This window comes from Sciurus carolinensis, chromosome 11, assembly GCF_902686445.1.
Source record: "Sciurus carolinensis chromosome 11, mSciCar1.2, whole genome shotgun sequence".
Classification (NCBI taxonomy): domain Eukaryota; kingdom Metazoa; phylum Chordata; class Mammalia; order Rodentia; family Sciuridae; genus Sciurus; species Sciurus carolinensis.
Genome location: NC_062223.1, coordinates 75,348,976 through 75,371,341, shown reverse-complemented (window position 1 = coordinate 75,371,341; position 22,366 = coordinate 75,348,976). Strand labels below are relative to the sequence as shown.

The 22,366-nt window shown below is 52.2% G+C and overlaps 1 protein-coding gene across 2 annotated transcripts in view; it reads left to right on the top strand.

The window, feature by feature from the left end:
• The window catches only part of Pde2a (phosphodiesterase 2A), a 59,045-nt gene extending 43,206 nt beyond the window's left edge, over positions 1–15,839 (top strand). For both annotated transcript variants that reach the window (XM_047518278.1, XM_047518279.1), the window contains 25 exons: positions 3,213–3,272; positions 3,851–4,004; positions 4,270–4,322; positions 4,519–4,593; positions 4,679–4,720; positions 5,245–5,313; positions 5,521–5,651; positions 6,374–6,485; positions 6,927–6,966; positions 7,077–7,140; positions 7,509–7,581; positions 7,737–7,914; positions 8,052–8,164; positions 8,838–8,915; positions 9,798–9,920; positions 10,414–10,484; positions 10,716–10,838; positions 11,199–11,286; positions 11,518–11,565; positions 12,821–12,895; positions 13,043–13,142; positions 13,407–13,519; positions 13,891–13,929; positions 14,044–14,150; positions 14,462–15,839. In XM_047518278.1, the coding sequence (XP_047374234.1) occupies positions 3,213–3,272; positions 3,851–4,004; positions 4,270–4,322; positions 4,519–4,593; positions 4,679–4,720; positions 5,245–5,313; positions 5,521–5,651; positions 6,374–6,485; positions 6,927–6,966; positions 7,077–7,140; positions 7,509–7,581; positions 7,737–7,914; positions 8,052–8,164; positions 8,838–8,915; positions 9,798–9,920; positions 10,414–10,484; positions 10,716–10,838; positions 11,199–11,286; positions 11,518–11,565; positions 12,821–12,895; positions 13,043–13,142; positions 13,407–13,519; positions 13,891–13,929; positions 14,044–14,150; positions 14,462–14,672 (2,340 nt within the window). In that variant the 3' untranslated portion in view covers positions 14,673–15,839. The remainder of the gene's footprint in view (positions 1–3,212; positions 3,273–3,850; positions 4,005–4,269; positions 4,323–4,518; positions 4,594–4,678; positions 4,721–5,244; positions 5,314–5,520; positions 5,652–6,373; positions 6,486–6,926; positions 6,967–7,076; positions 7,141–7,508; positions 7,582–7,736; positions 7,915–8,051; positions 8,165–8,837; positions 8,916–9,797; positions 9,921–10,413; positions 10,485–10,715; positions 10,839–11,198; positions 11,287–11,517; positions 11,566–12,820; positions 12,896–13,042; positions 13,143–13,406; positions 13,520–13,890; positions 13,930–14,043; positions 14,151–14,461) is intronic.
• The last annotated feature ends 6,527 nt before the right edge of the window (positions 15,840–22,366 follow it).

Genomic DNA, 22,366 nt, shown 5'->3' with positions numbered 1-22,366 from the left:
GAGAACCGAGTGGTGCTTTGGAGCATGGGTAGGAGTTGGACAAAGAAGGGAAAGGGTTTTCCAGGCAGAGGGAACCCCATAAGCAAAGGTAGGGGAGGCATGTGGTGTGTTGAAGGAAGAGTGTGACCCTGGAGATGTTGACATGTGGGGTGTACATCTTTGAGGAAGATGCTACCCAGGGTTTTGGCTTCCAGAAGTTTCCTATAACCCTTCTCTTACCTCCTCAAATACCCTGGGTGGAGAAGAATTCTTGAATGGTGTTTGACTTATTTACCGTCTCTCTCTCCTCCAAGTCTGAACCTTCCCACTCAGTTAGAAATGCATTTCCCCAAGACACCCCTCTCCCCAAGAGATATCTGAGAGCAGAGGGTGCAGAGGATACAGGGATGCTGCAAGGCAGATCTTTTGGGAAGGCTGAGTTTCGAGCTCCTTCCTCAACAATCCTCGGTTCTCTCCGTGGGTCTCTGCTCTTGGTATCCATCAGTTCACCCATCCATCCATCCACTCATCCATCCATCCATCCACCCATCTGTCCATCCATCCATTGAAGAACTATTTCTGGAGTACCCACTAGGTGCCAAGGTCTGTGCTAGGTTCCAGGAACACAGATGTAACCAGACAGGTTTTGCTTTCACATACCAAAAGTCTGCAGGGCATGAAACAAGTGAACAAAATAAGAATAGAATTGCAAAGGATGCAAGTACTAGCAAGGACACCAGGGATCCCTGCAAGGAATATTGGGACCTGATGGAGACACAGTCAACAGAGGTCTCTCTGAGGAATATGACACTCAGATGCAGGGCTGCAGGGCTCACTTCTGGCCCTGGTCACTTACAGCTCAAGGCGCCTCGATTGCAGATTCTTTGTGTAGAAAAGTCTCCCGCTCTGTTCTTAAGTTGCTTTGAGGGGTGGGTGGCCCTTGGTCTCTGGCATTCGATGCTTGATTTGTGCTCGCTCTTCCCCTCAGCTGTGCCTGCCACACCAGCTCCTTGCATGGGGATGGGGTGTTCGTGCCACTAGCCATGTGAAACTTGGTGAGGGTGGGGAACTAGCTGCTGCTCTGGGCTTTTAACTCTTTCTACAGCCCCAGTGCCCACTACTGAGTGTTCCCCTGGGGCCCAGACACCCACCCTGAGTGGCAATAGAAAGTGCAACCAAAGGCCACATGTGAGTGTGTTGGGGTAATTGAGTGTGTTTGGGGGGGCATCAGAAGAGTGTGCATGGCTCTTGGGTGTACGAACTCAAGTTTCTTGTATACTGGTGTGAATATGCACATGTGGGTGATATAGACACTAAGTGTGGGTGTGGCTGTCTTTGAGTCTGTGACTACAACCTGTGTGTGTGTGTGTGTGTGTGTGTGTGTGTGTGTGTGTTTCCATGGGAAGTGAGTATGAATGTGTGTGTGGACCGAGGTTCTTTAGGAGAGTATGTTTGTGTGTTTGTACACATGCTGGTGGGGTGGGATGAGGCATCCCAGGGGTGTGTGCTGGGGTGGGCCGGGAGGGGGTCTCCATGATCTCTTCCTTTCCCTCAGTCTTTCAGTCTCCAAGCTCTGCATCTGGGACCAGGCAGTTTGGACAGCCCAGGAACTGGTTACCCCCACAGCCCTAGAGGAGTCCCAATCTTCCCTTTTCCTGAGAAATGGATTAAGGTCTAGGTGGAAGGAAAAAGAAGGATGCCCTCCTCCATGCATTAACAGTAAAATGTCAGCATATTATGTAAACCACATGCAAATAATCCTGGCCTCACTTCCTTTCTTTCAACCCTCTGTCCTGTGGGGATCATGGGGGGGAGAGGCGGTTCATCCATAGCTTAGACTTTGACACCATCCTTGGCCACCCAGGTCTCTTCAGGTCTTCCTGCCTCCAGTCTTGCCTCCCCTAATTCATCTTCCATTCCATTGACTATGGGTCCCAGGCTTAAGCCAATTTCTTAGCCTGGCACTCATGGCCTTTCCCTATGTGGCAATGTGGACCCTTGCTCTGTCCAGCCAGAATACCTGGACAGCCTCCAGCCTGCAGGATCCCCTCTGCTCTGCTTGTCTTTCCCATGCTTCAGTGTCTGTCAATACAGGAAGCCTCCCAGATGTCCTCCCCCCTGAGCCAGGTTGTCTGCCCTCTCCTTCTTCCTCAGGCATAGGTTCTGCACCTCCCCTCAAATGCATCACCCCAAGCTTCCTACCCGCTCAGGCTTCTCCATCTGCTCCTGGCAGGGGACCCAAAACAGAGGCAGGCAGAGGCTGCTGAGGCCAGGGAGGGAGGATGGAGGAGGAGTCCCCAGAATAGGCACCGCAGAGAGCTTCACAGGAAGTGAACCCCTTTGAGTAGGCAGGACACTAGTGCCACAGGTGGGGAGCATTGCTGGCAGGGCCTGAAGTGGGCCTCTAGACTTCCACCACTCCATTTTCCTCATCTAGCACCCAAGCAGGGTGGAGGAAGGGACTCCACAGAGTGTGAAAGGTGGCTAAGGAGAGCCCTGGTCACTAGCATGTGGAGAGGGACAGGATAAAGGGGTAAGGGGTTGATGAGAGTAGACCTGGAGAGGGGAGGTGTGGGCACAGGAGAAGTAGGGCAGGGCTGTCCTAACTCTGCCACTTTCTGCTCTGTGACCTTGGGCAAGTCTCTCAACCATTTTGGGCCTTCGCTCATCTGAAGCTCTTATCACAGAGTGGTGAGAATCAAAAGTGAGGCAAAGCACTTCATCAATCCATTCACCCACCCTCCCCACACCCAGCAGATGCATCATGTTGAACTCATTTCTTAATTCCAGTCTGAGGGGTGGCTCAAACTGGAACTAAGAAAGAATGGAACCCGGAGGCGGAGGTTAATACCGCTAATTCTATAATCAGGGCCTGAAGGGCTCCATGGGTGGAAGACAGACAGAGTTCTAAAGTCCATCTCCCTGACACTGAACACCTGGTCTGTGCTGTTCATGGGACTGTGATTTTCCTTGTGATGGGACAGTGCTGATAGAAGGTCATGGGAGAAAACCAGAAAAGTTCCACCAAATGGATCTGCCCTAAAAGGCTTCCAGCAAGAGGGGATTTTCCAAAAGCTATCTGCATGGTCAGAAAAATGGGCTGTTCACAGAGGCCCACAGACTAGAGTGTGCATGTGTTGGTGGGGACCAGTGTGTTCTGGGCATGCTGAGGGCACTCTGGCAGAGACAGGCTGGGAAAGGTCACAGGGAATTCCCTTATTCCATCCCTCCAGGTGCACTGCGGCCAGCTGAGTGACAGTGAGGAGTGGAACTTGCAGGCAGTGGAAAAGCATGTGAGTCCTGGGCTGTGGGAGGATGGGGATTGCTGAAGATTTTTATTACAGCTGGTGGGGAGATGACCCGGTATAGGAACTGGACAGAACTGGGTTCTAGTTCCAGATCCATCACTTTTGAGCTTTGGGACCTGAGCATGCCACTTAATCCCTCGACGTTTCAGTTTCACATCTGAAAATGAGGATAATGATAGCACTAACCTACCTAGCGGATAAGATGAGTCAAATATCTTGTACATAACTTAGGAAGGACTAATTACATAGAGAAACTGAGGCTTTTCTCAGCGTGAGATTTTAGGATTTTGTGATTTTAACAAAGACTTAAGAATCCCTACCAGTGCCAGAGACAAAGAAATCTGACCCTGTCCTGTCTTGAAAGAATCTGAGGGCTAGAGATGGAAACAGACCCTATTTGTTCATCCATGGAGGGATGTTCTAGGGGCAGTGGGAACTCTTGGTGGGATGGCACGCTGAAGGCGGAGTTGTTTGGGCTGGACAGGGCAAATGCCAGGAGTCCCGCTGAGGCGAGCGCGGTGAGGGTGGGGCCAGTGGCGCGCTGACCGCTCCCTCCGCCCCAGACCCTGGTGGCCCTGAGGAGAGTACAGGCCCTGCAGCAGCGCGGGCTCGGTGCGGCCCCCGGAGCCGTCCAGAATCCCCCTGCGGTAACAGCGGACGACCAGAAGGGCGGGATAGAGTACACGGACCACGACCGAAAGATCTTGCAACTCTGCGGTGAGGGTCCAGCCTGGGCAGGTCCGGAGGGCGGGGCAGGTCGAATTGGAGGGGAGGAGTCTACGGGGTGGGCGGGGCCTGAGGTGTTGCGCCTGTAGGCCAGAAGTTTGGAAGGGATGCCTGTGGCTGGGTGGTCAGGTGGGGCGGGAGACCGGAGCTGAGGCGGAGCCTTGCCTAAGTCCTGAACTAGGCGGTGCCTGAGGGACCCGAACTGGGCCACCAAGGCGAGGCGGGGCCCTCTCTGACCGGCTCCCTGCTGTTGCAGGGGAACTTTACGATCTGGATGCCACTTCCCTGCAGCTCAAAGTCCTCCAATACGTGAGTCCCACCCACTTCACGGTCCTGCTTCTGGCGGGGACCAACTTCCCCTAGAGTTCTGCCTCTCAGTTCGTATTGCGATGTTCCCCTCCTTCCTTTCCTCCACAAACCCAAAGCGCTTCCAAGTAGGGAGAGGGTCGGGTGGGGTGGCTTCAGATCCGCGGGCAACCCTTCGCTCTGTCCGTCACCCTCTCAGCTTCAACAGGAGACCCTGGCATCCCGCTGCTGCCTTCTGCTAGTGTCCGAAGACAATCTGCAGCTTTCCTGCAAGGTGAGGGTCCAGGTCCACTGTGGGGCAGAGTGAGAGACCTGGGTTTGACTTTCCTCTAACTGGCCCTCACGACTATATTTCTCAGGTCATCGGAGATAAAGTGCTGGGGGAAGAGATCAGCTTTCCCGTGAGTCCCGCCTGGGTCCCCAGTGTTGGAGTCTGCCAGGACTGTTAAGACCTGCTAGGCAGCTGCAGAGGGGAGAGGGGTTGCCTGAAGGAACTGAGGTCCTCTGGAATCTCTTGAAATCTGGTGGAAATTAATCTGGATCTTGGGATCTGCTTAGAATTACAAGGGATCTCAATATATTATGATCAATCTCCATTAGAATTCTCTCATCATCTACAGGAAGGCTTACATGAGGACCAACTCAGTTCTAAAATACTCAAGAGTATTTTTAGATACGAGTCTGTTGAGATCAGTGAGAATTCTTGGAGACTGCTTATTTTCCCCTAGTTAGGGAAGAGCCTAGAGTTCTCTGTAGATGATTCTGCCAGGCCTCCCCCCATCTCTCTGCTCCTTTATATTAACTCCATCCACTATTTGAACTGACTGAAGAGTTCATTGAAACTTTCAGTCTTGGAAATGGGGATGTGTTGAGATTCCCTGACCTGGGGGGAGTTGGGTCCTGACAGCCTCTTCTTATTCTCCAGTTGACAATGGGACGCCTGGGCCAGGTTGTGGAAGACAAGAAGTCCATCCAGCTGAAGGACCTCACATCTGTAAGCCATGGTCTGACTGAGCCAGGGAAGGGAAAAATGGAAGACTCCCTGCTTAGCTCCCACAGCCAGGGTCTCTGGAATAGGGAAACCTAGAAATGACCCAGGGATTTTGTAGCATCCCATCCCCAGGCCTGTTGGGGAGTGTAGTGGAGGGCATATGACCCCCTTCCCTGCCCTGACTTACTCCCCCTCTCCACCCTTTTGCAGGAGGATGTGCAACAGCTGCAAAGCATGTTGGGCTGTGAACTGCAAGCCATGCTCTGTGTCCCTGTCATCAGCAGGGCTACTGACCAGGTGGTGGCCTTGGCCTGTGCCTTCAACAAACTTGGAGGAGACTTGTGAGTCTGGGTGGGATGATGTGTATCAGGAGCTGGAGCTGTGAGGTGGGGCAGTGCTCCACTAGGGTAACAGTGTGGGAAGGGGACCACACAGTGGGTATGCTATCCCAGCAGTGCTGGGCTGAACAGTTTGTCAGTGCAAACTGCTGCCTGAGGCACGGGTAATCACTGACTCTCCATCACCTTTTTAACTTGCTTAAAGCATGTTAATGTCCAGTCTGATTCCCTTCCCTTTGCCATTGCTCCCCTTAGGCGGGAGGGACACCTGGGCAAGAGCAGGACACCTAACTAGGGCAAGTCTCTAGTCTGAGGGAGGAGACTTGGCCTTGGTCCGGGTAAATTCCCAACCAGAGGAAGGATTAATAGCTCTGGTTTCAAGAAGCAATAGCCTTCTGGGTGCCATGGGGCACTTGTAGTCCCAGCTACTGGGGAGGCTAAGGCAGATAAGGCTAAGGCTAAGATAGCTTGGGCCCAGGATTTCAAGGTCAACCAGGGAAACACAGGGGATGCCTGTTTCAAACAAAAACAAAGCAATAGCTTGAGGATAAAACCACTTTTTAGTCTGAGGAGTACAGCCTTCCCCTCAAGGAGTCCTCAGTCTGAGGCAGGAGGCAGGCAGTGGAGCAGCCCCAGTGGAGGAGAGATATGGTTGACTGGTGGATGTCTTTATGGGCTTTCTGGGGGCATAGAGGTCTCTTCAGTGCCCCCACCCCCTCCTCCAGGTTCACAGACCAGGATGAGCATGTGATCCAGCACTGCTTCCACTACACAGGCACAGTGCTCACCAGTACCCTGGCCTTCCAGAAGGAGCAGAAGCTCAAGTGTGAGTGCCAGGTGAGCAGCCTGCCTTGAGCCCCACTCGGGGATCAGTTCACCCAGCTCTCAACCCTAGAGAGCCATTCCCTAAGGAGAAGTTCATGTCTTCCTGGACCAATGGCTGCCCTGCCCTGCAGCAGCTAGGTAACCTAGTAACCTGGAGGCCTCTTAAGAAGAGAGGTCAGTAGTTTCCTCAGGCCCAGCCCAGCGCCTCTGGCTGTAGGTACTGTGTGTGATCGCCCTCTAGTGTTCAATGCGGGCAGTTAGACAGAAGATATCTACCCACTTTCTCTGGGGCTATTTCCCCACTTTATTAGCCAAATGACAAATTAGACACTGTCAGATTCCAGTCTGTCCAGAGAGCCCAAAACAAGGAATGAGAAGCCCCTGGGAATTTTGAAGCTGGGGACTGGATAGAGGGACCCCAACCAGCTATTATTTCCATTTCCTCCATTCCAGGCCCTTCTCCAAGTGGCAAAGAACCTCTTCACTCACCTGGGTAAGTGCAGTGTCCTCCATGTGAGGCTGTCTGGCAAGGAGGGGTGGGAGGGCTTGGCCTCAGTACTCCAACCTGGTGTCAACATTGTCCTGTGCTTCTCCCTCCCCCAGACGATGTCTCTGTCCTGCTCCAGGAGATCATCACAGAGGCCAGAAACCTCAGCAATGCAGAGATGTGAGCGAATCTACCCAGGGGGCTGTGGGGAGAAGGTTTGGGGCCTATTCCACCTCTTTGACCTCTTGTGGGACCCCATTGTTTTTTGACTGATCCTTTATTTTGTATGTGTCTCCCTCACTGGACTGTAAACCCACTGACAGTAGAGCCATGGCTAACTTTGCTTGCCATGCCCAGCTCTTAACACTGCCCTACACCTAGTGGGTGCTCTTTTGAGTAGACAAATGCCAGGAGTCAGCCAGACCTGAGGGGGTCTCACTCCAGGGCACTCCTGCTAGTTCTAAGAAATCTGGTCGCCACTCAAGTCATAAGAAGCGGGGTTGGTTGGAGAGGTTATCGGGGCTCTGAGGTCTACCCTCTCCCCGCAGTTGCTCCGTGTTCCTGCTGGATCAGAATGAGCTGGTGGCCAAGGTGTTCGATGGGGGCGTCGTGGATGATGAGGTGAGGGATTGTGTGGTCCTGGGCGGCGGTGGGCATTTACATGTAAGGGGGTGTCAGTGAAGCCTCAGGGTGTGCTGGGAGCAGGCCCGACCTTTGATGGTCCCCTCCGTCTATAGGCCACTAACAATCCTTTGTACTTCTTCCTGCTGCGGCAGACATACGAGATCCGCATCCCGGCAGACCAGGGCATCGCGGGCCACGTGGCGACCACCGGGCAGATCCTAAACATCCCGGACGCCTACGCCCACCCGCTTTTCTACCGCGGCGTGGACGACAGCACCGGCTTCCGCACGCGAAACATCCTTTGCTTCCCCATCAAGAACGAGAACCAGGGTGCCGCCCCGGGGCCGCGGAGGCGGGGCAGGGGCGGTCCAGCAGGGAGGGACCTGAGCGGGGTGGGCGGGGCTCGGGGAGGGCAGGTCCCCGCTCGACCCCTCTGCGGTGGTTCCTAGCCCTTCTCCCTTCCCCAGAGGTCATTGGTGTGGCCGAGCTGGTAAACAAGATCAATGGGCCCTGGTTCAGCAAGTTCGACGAAGACCTGGCCACCGCCTTCTCCATCTACTGTGGCATCAGCATCGCCCATGTGAGGGGGAGGGACGGGGGCGGGGCCGATGCGGGACACCCCCCCTCCTTTCTACTTCCCCCACCCGCTCTCCCCTCTCTGTTCAGTCCTGGGATGGGACTTAGAGCCTTGCAGTTGGAGTGCTGTGCAGCCTTCAGTTCATGCTGGCCACCTCTGGGCTCAGTGTCCAATTGGGGATACTATTTCCTGCCCTGTCCACTCAGCTTCCCAGGATAATGAAAAAGCCTAGTTTCAGAAAATCTACCCCAGTTCTTTTGAAGCAACCTCAATCCAAACCCCTGGTCAACCTCTTCCTGGCTAATGTTGGGTCTTGTCCAGGATTTTGGAAGCAGCTTCCTGAGAATTCAATCCCAGGTCCCTGGCATTATCTCCCCTCCTTGCTGCTCTTTCCCTTCCATGGGCCTTGGGATCCATCACTGGAGTCTGGGTCAGGCTCCAGAGGGAGGCAAAGTGCCTCAGATGTTAAGAGGACTGGGGAGGTGGTTTCAGGAACTCTGAATGAAAATGAGAGGTGGGGCCTGTACTCTGGTTGGAGCCCAAAGGCTCAGACTGGGGCTCCAATGGGAGCTTCTGTCTGAAAGAGGTGCTTCTGTCTGACCCCTTTGTACCAGTTCTGGGTGTTTCAAGGATTTCACAGTTGTCTTGTTTGAGTCCTGTCTTTCTCTTCCCTCAGTCTCTCCTATACAAAAAAGTGAATGAGGCTCAGTATCGCAGCCACCTGGCCAATGAGATGATGATGTACCACATGAAGGTGAGGCTTGTGTGGAGTTTCTGTCCTTCTCAGGGTCCCAGGGCCATCTGTCCTCTACCTTCCTTCCCTGCCTTTCAGAATCTTCAACACCCAGGTCAGGACTGGGCTTTCTGATTGACTGATGTCTCCTAGAGTGGAAAAGACTGACCCAGAGCACACCTGGCTTCCTGCTCTGCTTAGGGACAGCCTCCCCAACCCCTTTTTATAGACCTCTCTTCTACGCTGTTTCTTAGTTCAGCCCCAAGGCTGCAAGTAGCCTGCACCCAGGGAAGAACTTGGTTCAGTCAAATATTCCCCATGTCCAGGGAGTAAGTCCCATCTTGGGAATTACTGAAGGCTGGGAAACCCACCCAGGGTTTCCCCCCACCACTTCTCTGGGCATGGTAGTCACACAGCTCTGGGAAGCCCTGACTGCTGGTCACAGGACCTGTGTCAGAAAAGCTACCCCAAGCCTTAGTTCGGAGTGTGTGATAATTATTGTTCATTTGAACATTTCTTCTCACCTGTGTCCAAACCAAAGGGTCCCAGACTTTGTGAATAGACTAAAAAGTCTCATATGAAGGATTGACAGTAGACACTAGGAAGGTTTTCCCAAGAGAAGGACTGCTAGGTTAGTGTCTATCATGGTTTGGGGTGTCACAAAGGGGTGTCCCCCTCTCTTGCAGAGGATAGACTGTATAGGTAAAAGGTGGTCACAAGCAGGGAGGTAGGTTGCAGGGCTGGGTGGGAGGGTGGTGATCTGCCTAGTCACAATTCATAGGGTAGGGGTTCAACTGGGGTGCATTCTGGGTGAAGGAGCCCCCACCTGCCATGGTAATTTGAGAGTTAGGACACTGGACATGGAGAAAGCCATCTTCTAATGCTCTGGCTGGCCTCCTGTAGGTCTCCGATGATGAATATACCAAACTTCTCCATGACGGCATCCAGCCTGTGGCTGCCATTGACTCCAACTTTGCCAGTTTCACTTACACCCCTCGCTCTCTGCCCGAGGATGACACTTCCATGGTGAGCTGGCCCTCCCCTGCGTGACCGGGAAGTGGGAGAGCATACAGAGATTTAAGTTAGATGTGCATAATAATTTCCTATAAGGCAGAGTCATTGAGGAAGGCTATGGAGGCTCCTTTCAAGATGGAATGGGCATTTGGTCTGTCATCATGGAGCTGTGGGGCTGCCCAGAGCCCAGAGGTTGGACTGGATGATCACCCAAGAACAGCTCCAGGATCACTGATGCCTTGAGCATGTGGCCTTGGAGTTTGCAGTCCCTGCCCTATTTTTGTAAGATTTTAGGCGAGCTTGGTTCTAAAAGTTCTCAAGGCCCTTAGATGTCTAAAAGTTCACAGCTGTGAGAATGCTTGGTTCAACTATCTTATGATCCTTCAATTTAGATTTAAAGTTATAAGACTCCAGAATTTTGAGCTGGGGCTTCAAAAAGGTCTGAGGCAGGACCCCCGTCTTGACACTGACAATTCTTCTGATCCTTCTCTTCCATTTCCTCCAGGCCATCCTGAGCATGCTGCAGGACATGAATTTCATCAATAACTACAAAATTGACTGCCCAACACTGGCCCGGTGTGTGCCCATAGCCTTCCCTTGGTGCAGACAGCCCTACTCTCACCTCCTTGGGTCTATCCGAGTAGGACTACAGGAGGCCTAGTCTTGTAGGTTTGGGGAGGATGCATGAGTGAGATGCAATCTGGATCATGAACAAAGAATAGCAAGAAATAGGGCAGGGCAGAGCCCGAAGGGCTTCCTGGAGAAGGAAAAGCTGAGGCCCCTCTGCTGCCTCCGATCCTCTCCCAGGTTCTGTTTGATGGTGAAGAAGGGGTATCGGGACCCCCCGTACCACAACTGGATGCACGCCTTTTCTGTCTCCCACTTTTGCTACCTGCTCTATAAGAACCTGGAGCTCACCAACTACCTCGAGTAAGTGGCTGCACCTCCCCCTCATCTGGCAGCAACTGGGGTCCCCTCCCCTGAAAGAGGGAGGCACCTCCTATGTGGCAGGCCCTGTACCTGCACCACTCATGGAGTCTTCTCAGCCCAGGAAGGAAGGTTATATAGCCCCCTCTCCAGGAGGGACTGGCTCAGAATTAGTCAGTGAATAGTGGGCCTGATCCCCACCGGACCTGCCACACTCCAAACCATTGCTTCTTTCCAGGAAGGAGACCTGGGTGTCCCCACTGCCGGTCTGGGTGGCTGCTGGACACCTCCCAGCTGTCTCTCCTCTGGGGGGCTCAGGGAGGGAGCTGTGGGTGACCTTTATTCTTTCTGGCTCCCAACCAGGGACATCGAGATCTTTGCCTTGTTTATTTCCTGCATGTGTCATGACCTGGACCACAGAGGCACTAATAACTCCTTCCAGGTGGCCTCGGTGAGACCTACCCTCCCCAAGCAGGGCCCTCCCTGGTATCTGGGAGGAGAGGTGGGGGCATTGAGATAGGGGGCAATTTTAGAGCCTGGAAAAGGCCTTCTGGGGTTGTCCTGGGCTCTCCAAGAGGCAGGAGCGGGCAGTGGGGAGGAGCAGACGCTGTTGAGTCTCAATTGTGCTGGACGCTTGGACCTGCTTGTGAGGAGTGACTGGAGTTTTCCTGGACTTTTCCAGAAATCTGTGCTGGCTGCGCTCTACAGCTCCGAGGGCTCTGTCATGGAGGTACTGTCATTCTGCCCTGACCCTGTCTTGCTAATCCCCACAAGGCCAGAGACTTGCAAAGTTAGACTGTGACCCAGCACCTTCTGTTCCCAAACCAGACTCCCTAGACAGGCTGTGGGAGCTGCCGCCACTCCCAGGGCAAGTCTGCTCATTCTCCTAACTGGGCGTGGGGGCAGACGGGGTAGTGAGAGGGGCTGTAGGATCTGCCTGACCACGTTCACAAAGAGAGCACTGAATTTATTTAGTGTGCTTCCCTTTGGCTGTGTGGGTCACCCCTGGGCTCCTCCCCCTTGATCCTGGGATTGTTCCACTCCTGTCCAACTCAGCCTAATCAGCCTTGCTTTTTTTCTTTTTTTTTTTTTTTTTTTTGTACTGGGGTTTGAACCCAGGGGTGCTTAACCACTGAGCCACATCTCCAGCCATTTTTTTTTGTATTATTTAGAGACAGGGTCTCACTGACTTGCTTAGGGCCTTGATAAGTTGCTGAGACTGGCTTTGAACTCACGATCCTCCTGCCTCAGCCTCCTCCCTGGAATTACAGGCATGTGCCACTGTACCTGACTCAGCCTTGCCTTTGATTGTTGGGTTTGGGTTTGTCTACCCCACTTGGGGGCTCCTTGGACCAGGGACCAGGTCTGAGACATCTCTGAGTTTCCTGTACTTGACATGGGTCTTGGCTCAGGTAGGAGTCAGATCTCCAAGGTCACCTTGCCCCAGGCTTCCTCCCACAACACCCCTCCAGAGACTGCCCCTGCTTTCGCATCCCAGAAATGCACACAGTGCTCGCTTTCTCCCAGGAGGCCTGGTGGCAGCCCTGGTTGTGCCCTCTGTCCCCTGGGCTCAGCCAGCTCCTCCTCTGAGTGACAGCCCTTCAGCATCTGGAGACAGGGCCTTGCCCTCGCCTCCTCACTGCCTTTCCTTGTCAGCAAACAAATGTTTTCTGCATGAATTAGTGTCTAGGACTTCAAGGAATCCTTTCAAAAAATTTCCAGCCTGTGATGTCCTCCAAACTTACTTTATTGGGTCTCTCCATGTGACAGCTGAGGAATCTGAGGCATGGTGCTGGACAGGGACTTGCCCTGGGTCACCCAGAGGGTTGGAACAGCTCAGAAAGGGAACCAGGACCCCTGAGTCTCCTTTCTACCTGCTCTGCTGAGCTTGAGGCCCAGGACCTTGTGGGGTTCTACTGCCTCTCTTGGGGTCAGGGTGCAGGGAGCCCCTTTGCCCCAACGGGCCCTCACTCCTCTTTCCCCAGAGACACCACTTTGCTCAGGCCATCGCCATCCTCAACACCCATGGCTGCAACATCTTTGACCACTTCTCCCGGAAGGTGATGGGTGGGGAGGAGGGGGAATGGTGGGGGGTGAGCCCAGCAACTGGCCGAAACAGGAGAAGACACTCTGGGTACTCCTCGGGGGTGAGTGGGTGGGGGGTGTCCAGCAGGAGCCCCTGACACCCCTCCCCTGGTCCACCCCAGGACTACCAGCGCATGCTGGACCTGATGCGAGATATCATCTTGGCCACGGACCTGGCCCACCACCTTCGCATCTTCAAGGACCTTCAGAAGATGGCTGAAGGTGCCTGCTATTAGCCCCAGGCCCAAGCCAGGAAGGGATGGATGATCAGGGTGGGGAACTGCCTGGGGAGCATCCCCAGAGCTCAGACACATTCCCTTTCAGCATTGACCCTTCCCTGGCAACATGGCTCCCCCAGGAAGACCCAGCACTGGCCCCTTGACTCCCATCAGGAGGGCCCAATTCCCTGGCTCACTTTGGGGTGGGAGCCTTGTTCTTAGAGGGTACAAGGAGGCTACTCTCCTTGACACCATGGTCCCCCAACAGTGGGCTATGACCGGACCAATAAGCAGCACCACAGACTTCTCCTCTGCCTCCTGATGACCTCCTGTGACCTCTCCGACCAGACCAAGGGCTGGAAGACCACCAGAAAGATTGCAGTAAGTGATTCCCTCTGTGAAGATATAGGCTGCACATCTTGCCCAGCTCTGTGACCCCACTGTAGCCTCTCTGTACTGAGCTCAGCCTGGCTATATTTGGGGGAGACAGAAACTTAGACTAATCAGGGTGATAGGTGAGGAGACTCAGAGGAACACAGGCTTACCCAGGGTCACATAGCAAGTCAGTGACTGGTGAAAGATGGGCCGGAACCCAGGATCCACCCCTTCCAGGGCCATCCCGCTGCCAGGCTTGGGCTGGTAAGGTCTGGCCCTCAGTGGGACTGGATCACCGGACCTCAATTTGCTGTTGGGGAAATGGCTTGGGTGGATGGACCTCACTCACAGTAGGTAATGAGAGCATTGTCTTCCAGGAGCTGATCTACAAAGAATTCTTCTCCCAGGGAGACTTGGTATGTTCAGGATGGGGGAGTACTCCTGGCCGAGACCAGGAGGGATTAGGGTAGCCTGACCCTGGTACCTGATGGAGGACAAGAGGGGCAGGCCTGATGCCTTGCTGCCTGCAGGAGAAAGCCATGGGCAACCGGCCAATGGAGATGATGGACCGGGAGAAGGCCTACATCCCCGAGCTGCAGATCAGCTTCATGGAGCACATTGCAATGCCCATCTACAAGTGAGTGAGCTCATGGAGATGGCTGGGGACTGCACAGAGAGGGTGGTGCAGAGTGGGGTCTGCTGTGGATGAAGCAGTAGACATAGATACTGAGTTTGTCCTTGCCCAACTCCAGCTGGTCCCCAGCTGTCTCCTGCCTCAACGGGTCCTTCACTTCATTCTTGGCCCCCAGTTGAGGGGACTACCCTGCTTTCCTGTGCTAATCCTATAGCTCAGACTCCAGGAGAAGTTCCGCCTGTGGTGTGACTTAGTTTCTTGCTATCTGTGCCGAGTTTTGATTGCTAATCCTGCTCCATCTCCGACTGCCCCAGACTGTTGCAGGACCTGTTCCCCAAGGCAGCAGAGCTGTATGAGCGTGTGGCCTCCAACCGTGAACACTGGACCAAGGTGTCCCATAAGTTCACCATCCGTGGCCTCCCAAGCAACAACTCTCTGGACTTCCTGGATGAGGAGTACGAGGTGCCTGAGGTGGACGGCACTAGGGCCCCTGTCAATGGCTGCTGCAGCCTCGATGCTGAGTGATTCCCTCCTGGGACCTTTCCTGCCGGCTCTTTTCCCACGGCCCTCCACCAGTCTGGCCCGATGCACTGGGAACTAGAGCCATGGGTCCTGGATTCTAGACCAGGATGTGCCATGTCACCCTGGACACGTGTTGACTTTCCTGGGCCTCAGCTTTCTTGTCTATAGAGTGGAAGCAAGACTTTGTAATTTGTCCTCCAGGAGTGCAGGGGTGACCAATTAGCAGTGGGCCCCGCTCTGCGCCTCTGACCACACCCTGGCAAGTCCTCCCCAAGCCACTCTTTCTCTGAGCAGTCTGGATGGTTCCTTCTGTGCCCTTTTCTTGCCTCATCAGATCTGTGTCCTTCTCTTCTGGGAGCCCCCCCGCCCTTGGGGTCTCCAGGATCCTCATGGAAGGAAAAGGTGGGACTTCTCCATGAGCAGAGTGTGGGAAACAGTCACTAGCTCTGCTGTGGGCAGAAACAGAAATCGACACAGGGTAAAGGTGCCGCTGAGGACCACCCCCATACTTGAAGGATATAGGGATCCCAGGAGGAAGCTGCCAGAGGGGAATCTCAGTGTTCTGGGGAGGGAACTTAGGCAGAAAGCAGATAGGAATAATGGGCAGGAAGGATCCCACACTGGGAGACAGACCAGATGTGTCAGCAATGCTTTCTCCCAGCTGTGTGACCCTGGGCAAGTTCCTTTCCTTATCTGGGCAAAACAGAGAGTAAGACAATCTGTTCTCTAAGATCCCTTTTAGATCAAAGTCTCCACAGCTCCAAGGAGCACAACAGAGGGTGTGAAATGTCTCTGCCACCCTAGAACCCTGAGTTCCTCAGTGTCCTCTAAGTATACCCCTTGGCCTGAGCCCTTTTCCCATTCCTGCAGCCAGAGAGGGACCTGGCTTCACCCTGGCAGGATTTCTCTCCTCTTCAAGGCCATATCCACCTGTGCCCCAGGGCTTGGGAGACCCCCTAGGGCCAGGCCTCTTGCTTCAGCCTGGCCCGCTGGTTTCTCTCTTCTGTTTTGTTCTCTGTGTGTTGTGGGCGGGGGAGGGGGCCACCTGCCTTACCTACTCTGAGTTGCCTTTAGAGAGATGCGTTTTTCTAGGACTCTGTGCACCTGTTGTATGTGGTCCCGTGGGCTGACCGCTTTGTACATGAAAATAAATCTATTTCTTTCTACCAACCCTCTCCCACGGGCTGTTTGCAGACTTTGCATGGGGTGGAGGGGAAACAGAACTGGGAAAGGCAAATGTCCTTTGCCTTGGCTGCCAGAACCCCCACCCTGGTGCTTAGCCTGTCTTCTGGGGGAGTTATAGACCTGTTGGGTCGCTCCCTGTGCCAGCCCTGTGCCCGCTGGTGCATGCTTAAGGGTGGGTTGCGGTTGGCAATGAGACTGTGGAATGCAAACAGAGACCTGAGAAGCTGAAGCAATCAGGGAGGCTGCCTGGAGGAAGTGGCCTTCTACACCTGTGTGCTGGCCTGCCTTGGTCATCAGGCTGTACAGCAGGGGGCCTGAGATTCTGAACCTTGCCCTAGCTTCAGGATGCCTGAATCCCTGTAAATCCCACATCCCAGTTTTCCTCTGTCCTGTCAAAGGGTACCCTTGTGTTGAATGCCACAGCAGATCTATCCCTGGGTTGTGTCTGTGGAGTTAGTCCCTGCTCACCTGACTGTGTGAGTGTTTGCCTCAGTACAGGTTAGAGCAGCAGAATCCAGATTGGGGGCCATGAGGAGGCTCAACTGGCAAAGTCTCTAGGCCCTGTCCCCTGTTGACCTAAACCTCTCCTCTGTTCATCACATCTTGACTAGTCAAGGTTGATCTGTGAAGGAGGCGATGGATAAGGCCATCCTGTTGCCACAACACCCCTGGGATGCTAGCCTTGCCGGTTGTATCCTATGGGGGTTTGGAATCAGCTTTCCTGGGCTAGACGGTCTCCCCGTGGGGCATGAGCTCTGAGTCACTCCCCAACCCAGCTGTGCTTTGGGCTCCCTCATACTGTCTTCATTATCTCACAGCACAGGACCCAAGACTGACCAGGGGGCTCCCATAAAGGGGTGGGGTCAGTTCCTGGCCTAGGCTGGCAGGGAATGGCTATTCTAATGATGCCCAGCTGACAGCAGAGTCTGTGGAGGCTGGCAGCTGCTCGTCTGCCCTTGACCCCCACCCCACCCTGAATTGTGTGCACGTCCTTCCATAGCCTTTGGACAAAGAGGAAACAACCAGAGTACAATCCCTAGGGGCTTTGCTGATCTCCTCAACCCCATATCTGCTGTCCATCCCCAGCCCAGTCCTTTGAAGACCATGCTGTGAACACAACCCTCTTTGTCACCAAAATTGAGTGAACAACCCACAAATGATTTCCTCATGCATGCAGGACCCTGTACTGAGGCCCAGAGCTAACTTCGTCCTTGTTCCTGGTCTGGAGGGTCTCATAGCTTGATGGAAGATCCAAAGTCATATTCAGGCTGTGACAAGTCTGTGGATGCCTGGCTGTGGGGCTGCAGGCAAGATCGTAACCCTGAGAAGAACCACAGTGAGGTTTGAAGAACAGCAGATGCTCTCCTCCAAGCACAAGGGACAGGCATTGCACAGCGAAGGTGCAGAGAAGGGAGCTGTAACCTGCAGAGGAACCGAGATTGGGAGGGGAGATGAGACCAGCTCACACCCAAGGGCCAAAATGCCAGGCTGTGGAGTTTGCCTTTCCTCAGTGGGACAGGTTTTTGACTGGAGAAAGACTCAGTCATGCACTCCAGAAAGTTTCTGCCACCAAGTAGAGAAGTTCCTTCGAGGGGAGAGCTTGGGCAAGGATCACTCTGTGGGTGCTGCTCTACCCTGGGCTGGGTGAGAAGAGGACCAGTGAGAGGTTGGATTGGCAGGACTTGGTTCTCGGGGGTTAGGGGTGCAGAGAGAGGACTTGGAGGAACCCTGGAAGGTGGGGTCCATGCCTCCCCACAAAGAGTCCTGGGTGACTGCTTAGCACTCTCCTCATGGCACTCTGGTATGGGACAGGGAGGGTATGGCAGGGAGCGGGCTCTCTGGAAAGGTGGACCGGGCAGCTGTCTGGGTTGGTGAGGGCAGCAGTCCAGGAGGAGAGGCAGAGGACAGATAGAAGGAAGGCTATGTCACAGCCCAGAGCCTGTGGGCAGGTGACAGAACACAAGGCTGGCCCCCCTGGCTTCTAGTAGCACCCCTGCCTCCCAACTTAATGGTTTCATCTTGCATTTATTTAAACTTCACAAGGATTCTGTGTCAAAGACCCTATTAGCCCATTTGTAGCTAAGTGGCCTGAGGTTCAAGAGGTTAAGTTATCTGCCAAGTTTAGGCTGTGAGCCCTGCCTGTTTGCCTACCCTCCAAGGGCTCTTCTCTGGGATAGAACAAGGTAGCTCAGGAGGACAAAGCCTCTGTCTTCAGTCTCTGAATGGCTACCATGGGGAGTAGTGGTGACAAGCAAGTGGATTGAGCCCCAGAGCAGGAGCTGGGGCCAGAAAAGTACACTAAGGTGGCTGCGTGTTGTGGGGCAGGAAGAAAGGGGAAGTGGCTTATGGGGTGTAGTACAGTTCATGTCCAGTAGGTGGCACCCACCCCTTGCACTCCTCATTTCCCCAGGGGTCAGGAAGGCCCCTGGTGTGTTGTTGGGCTATCCTGGCTCCTGTTCAATCACATAAGCCCCTTCAAACACACACACACACACAAACACACACACACACACACACACACACACACACACACACAGACTCACATGCTCATTATTTTATACAGACTCCACTAAACACACACTAGACACAGCCTACACTCTATACAGACTCCTCAGGGAAATTGGGAACTGTTTCCAGGGGTCCTCCAGCCCCTGTAGGTATTATTCTCTGAACAGGACAGAGGTTCATCAGTTCTACCTGAGTTGGACTCCTTGTCCCCTGGGGGTATCTACCAGCTGAATGATCTCCCTCTGCAGAAAGACCCCTGGGAAAGACAGGGTCAGCCTTGTGATCAGGTGTGGGCAGAACTGAGGCCACTCACCCCTCTTGTGAATGAAATAATTGCAAGGGAGCACAGACAGTCTTGTCTTATGCTCACCAGGTGAGAGAAGCAGAGTGGGACAGGAGGAGGCTAGGAGGCTGGGGGTCCTCAGAGGGTCTTGAAGTTTGAATAGGGAAGCCAGATAGGAGAGAAGGTAAAGGACATTGCAGACAGACCAGAAAAGCAGGCCAGGAGGTGGGGACTTGCAAGGGGCTATGCTAAAGGCCTCAGTCCATCCTCACTGCTGAACACCCTGGGGCTCAGTCTCCTTGAGACAAGAGTGAGTGAGAGCTGGGGCAAGGGAAGGAGACGTTGAGGTGATGGTCCTGGTTGTGGGGAGGGGAAGTGAGCCAAGAAGGTTATGTGGTGGCCAGATGGGGTGGGAGTATGTTGAGAGAAGATGGTGAGAGAGATTATTTTTCCCCCCCGCAGCTTCACTGTGGCCTTCTAGGATGGCACCAGGTCTAGGGAGGAAAAGGCATGAGATGCTGCCTCTGAGTAGGAACTGGGCCCCCAGGGGGAACAGGGAAGCCCTCAAGGCCAGGATCTGGATAGCAACTGAGGAGAGAAGGGAGTATTAGGTCAGGGAGGAGAAGGGATCTGGGAAGGAGGGAGAGGAGCCAGCCTGTAGGGTGTGGGGAGGATCAAGAATGTTAAGGGAGGCCTCTCACCCAGCACAAGTTCCTTTTCTGGGTTCTTTCCTGAAACACAGAGCAAGAGCTGTCACTACACACAGGCACCTGCATCCAGCTCTGTTCACAATCCCTCTGGGGCTTTCTCTTCTCTCCTGGCAGGATGAGCATTAGGATTACTCACTGGTCTTAGTTTTCCTGTCCATAATCATAAACTGGAATGATGAACCCCACTGGAGACCTTCAGGTTATAGGAAGGTGGTCTAAGGGAAGACTGCCCTATTCTGGGGAGTTGCATATGAGTGAAATCTGGGCCTAGATGGCCTAGACAGATTGTTCTATGAGGAAATACCAGGATGAGTTCATACAGGAAGCAATGAGCCAAATTTGGAGGCCAGCGGGTCAGACGTGAGAATGGGCCGTATGGTGACTTCCTGCCAAGATGGCTGCCCATCTCCATCCCTAAATCATCCCTGGAGAAACTACAGAACTGGGTGGGAAGTGTGGGATTCTAGGGACTAACAACAGCACCCTGGGGAGGATTGGGGTAGGGAGAGATAAAAGTGAGAAGCTGGGTTGGAGGAGGGTGCTAGTATTGCCCATGCTGCCTTGGATGATGCCTGCCCTCCCAGTCCTGCACCACCAGGGAGATGCCTCCTCTTGATGCTTCTTCCCAGTCAGAGGAGGTAACCACAAAAGGAAGTGCCCGAATGTGTCTGTGTGTGGTGCTTGCCTACCAGGACCCCACCACAGACCAGGACCTGCCTTCAACTCACCCCCAGATCACATTACCAGTGGGAATCATGGTGCCCCCAAAGGAAACACTGGCCCCCAGGTTGAAACAGTACACCAACTGAGAGAGAAACACACATCTGAGGGTGACTTGCTGAAACAGATGGGTTCTGCATCTAAAAGCTTTAAATTTACTTAAGGACATAAGATAATAACAGCATAAAGTAAGAATAAGAAAACATTTAAAAAAGAAAAGAACCAAGTAGAAGAATCAGGTATGGAGTAAAGAAGGCAATAGATGAAAGGAACCCTGGATTTTGAGGATCAGGTGGGAAAACTCTCAACATAGGCAATAGGAAATGGATCAAGAAATAGAGTGAGAAAAAATATAAGAGATGTGGAGGACGAAAGTAGAAATGTCAACATCCAGATAATAAGCAGACCAGAGGAGAGGGCGAAAAATGGGAGGAAATATTTGTAGAAAGAGTGGACACAAATGTCCTATATGGAAAAAAAAACAAAAATGAAAACAAAAAAAAACACTGGAAGACGTAAGATTAAAAGGGATCAGAGAAGACAGGCACTGTGGCTCTTACCTGTAATCTGGAGGCTCTGGAGGCTGAGGCAGGAGGATGGCGAGTTCAAAGCCAACCTCAGCAAAAGTGAGGTGCTAAGCAACTCAGTCAGATCATGTTTCTGAGTAAAATATAAAATAGGGCTGGGGATGTGGCTCAGTGGTCGAGTGCCCCTGAGTTCAATCCCTGGTATCCAACCACCCCCCCAAAAAAATAGAAAAAATGGAAAATGAGACCAGAGAATGTCAATCAGAGGAGGTAAAGGTACAACACAAGCACATACACAAATTTAAGACCAACAATACAAAGAGAAAATTATGAAATTTCCCAAGAGGAAATGCAGGTTATCATGAGAGTTCTCAACCACGTTCATTGCTGGTTGGAATGCGAAAGGGCACAAACCAAAGAACACGCATGTCCTCTGTACTATGTGGTCTGTGCACATACAGAATATCTGAAAAAGAGTCCATCTATGAGCCACATGGAGGACTAAAAACTCCAAAGGATCAATATGCCACAATGTGTTCTGGTCATAATACAATGAATATGGATATTAAAGGGCATTGGTAACAAACTAATAGTTAAATTTCCTTGTATCTGGACATTGAATTGTATATTATTAAATTATCCATGGGTTAAAAAACTATAATGGAAATTATGAAATTCTTAATATTAGATTATTTGAAAAATCTTTACTACACATCCACATTTGCAAAATGACCAAAGCCATTCCAAATGACAAATGAATGCATATTTTTTTATATCTTTAAATTCATTTGTCAGGAAAAGAAGACCCTAAAAATGAATTAAATAAATGAGATAAGCATGCAACTGAAGAGGGCTGAACAAGAGAGCAGAGGAGCAAAAACAGAAGGAAAAAAATAAACATGGGGCAGAAATAAACAATCTAGAGAATATCAGCAAGAACAACTACAAAATGTGCCAGAGCCAAAAACTGGTTCTTTAAAAAGATTCATAAGATTGACCCTAGCAAGATTAATCATTAGAACAAACACACACACAAAGAAAGATGAAAATATACTAAATATAGAACAAAACCCAGACAATATTTACCGATTTCAGAGAGGTTAAAATCATAATAAAAAACATAATCAATTCACAAATGCCAAACTATGGAACCAGCCTAGGTGTCCACCAATGCATGAATGGATAAAGAAAATGTAGCATATATACACAATGGCATTTTATTCAGCTATAAAGAAAAATGAAATTATGTCATTTGCAGGAAAATGGATGGAACTTGAGACCATTATGTTAAGTGAAATAAGTAGAACTCAGAAGGTCAATGGTCATATGTTTTTTCTCATACATGGAAGTGGGAGAGGAGAAAGAAAATAAAGATGTTAGGGGGATCTCATGAAAATTTAGGGGAGTAGAGGAAAGAGACTAGGGGGAGGGACAAGGGGAGGGTACAGAGAGGTACTAGGGAATGATATTGTCCAAATTATATTGTTACATTGTGTGGGTGTACAACTATGTAACAGCAAAGCCCACCATTATGTATAATTACAATGCACCAATAAAAACATGGGAAAAAAGATGGCTGAGACAGGAGGGTTGCAAGTTCAAAGCCAGCTTAGCAAAAACAAGGTGCTAAGTAACTCAGAGAGACCCTGTCTCTAAATAAAATACAAAATACAACTGGGGATGTGACTCAGTGGCCAAATTTTCGAGTTCAATCCCTGGTACTGCCCCTGCCAAAAGACATTATAAAAAACATAATAGCTACAG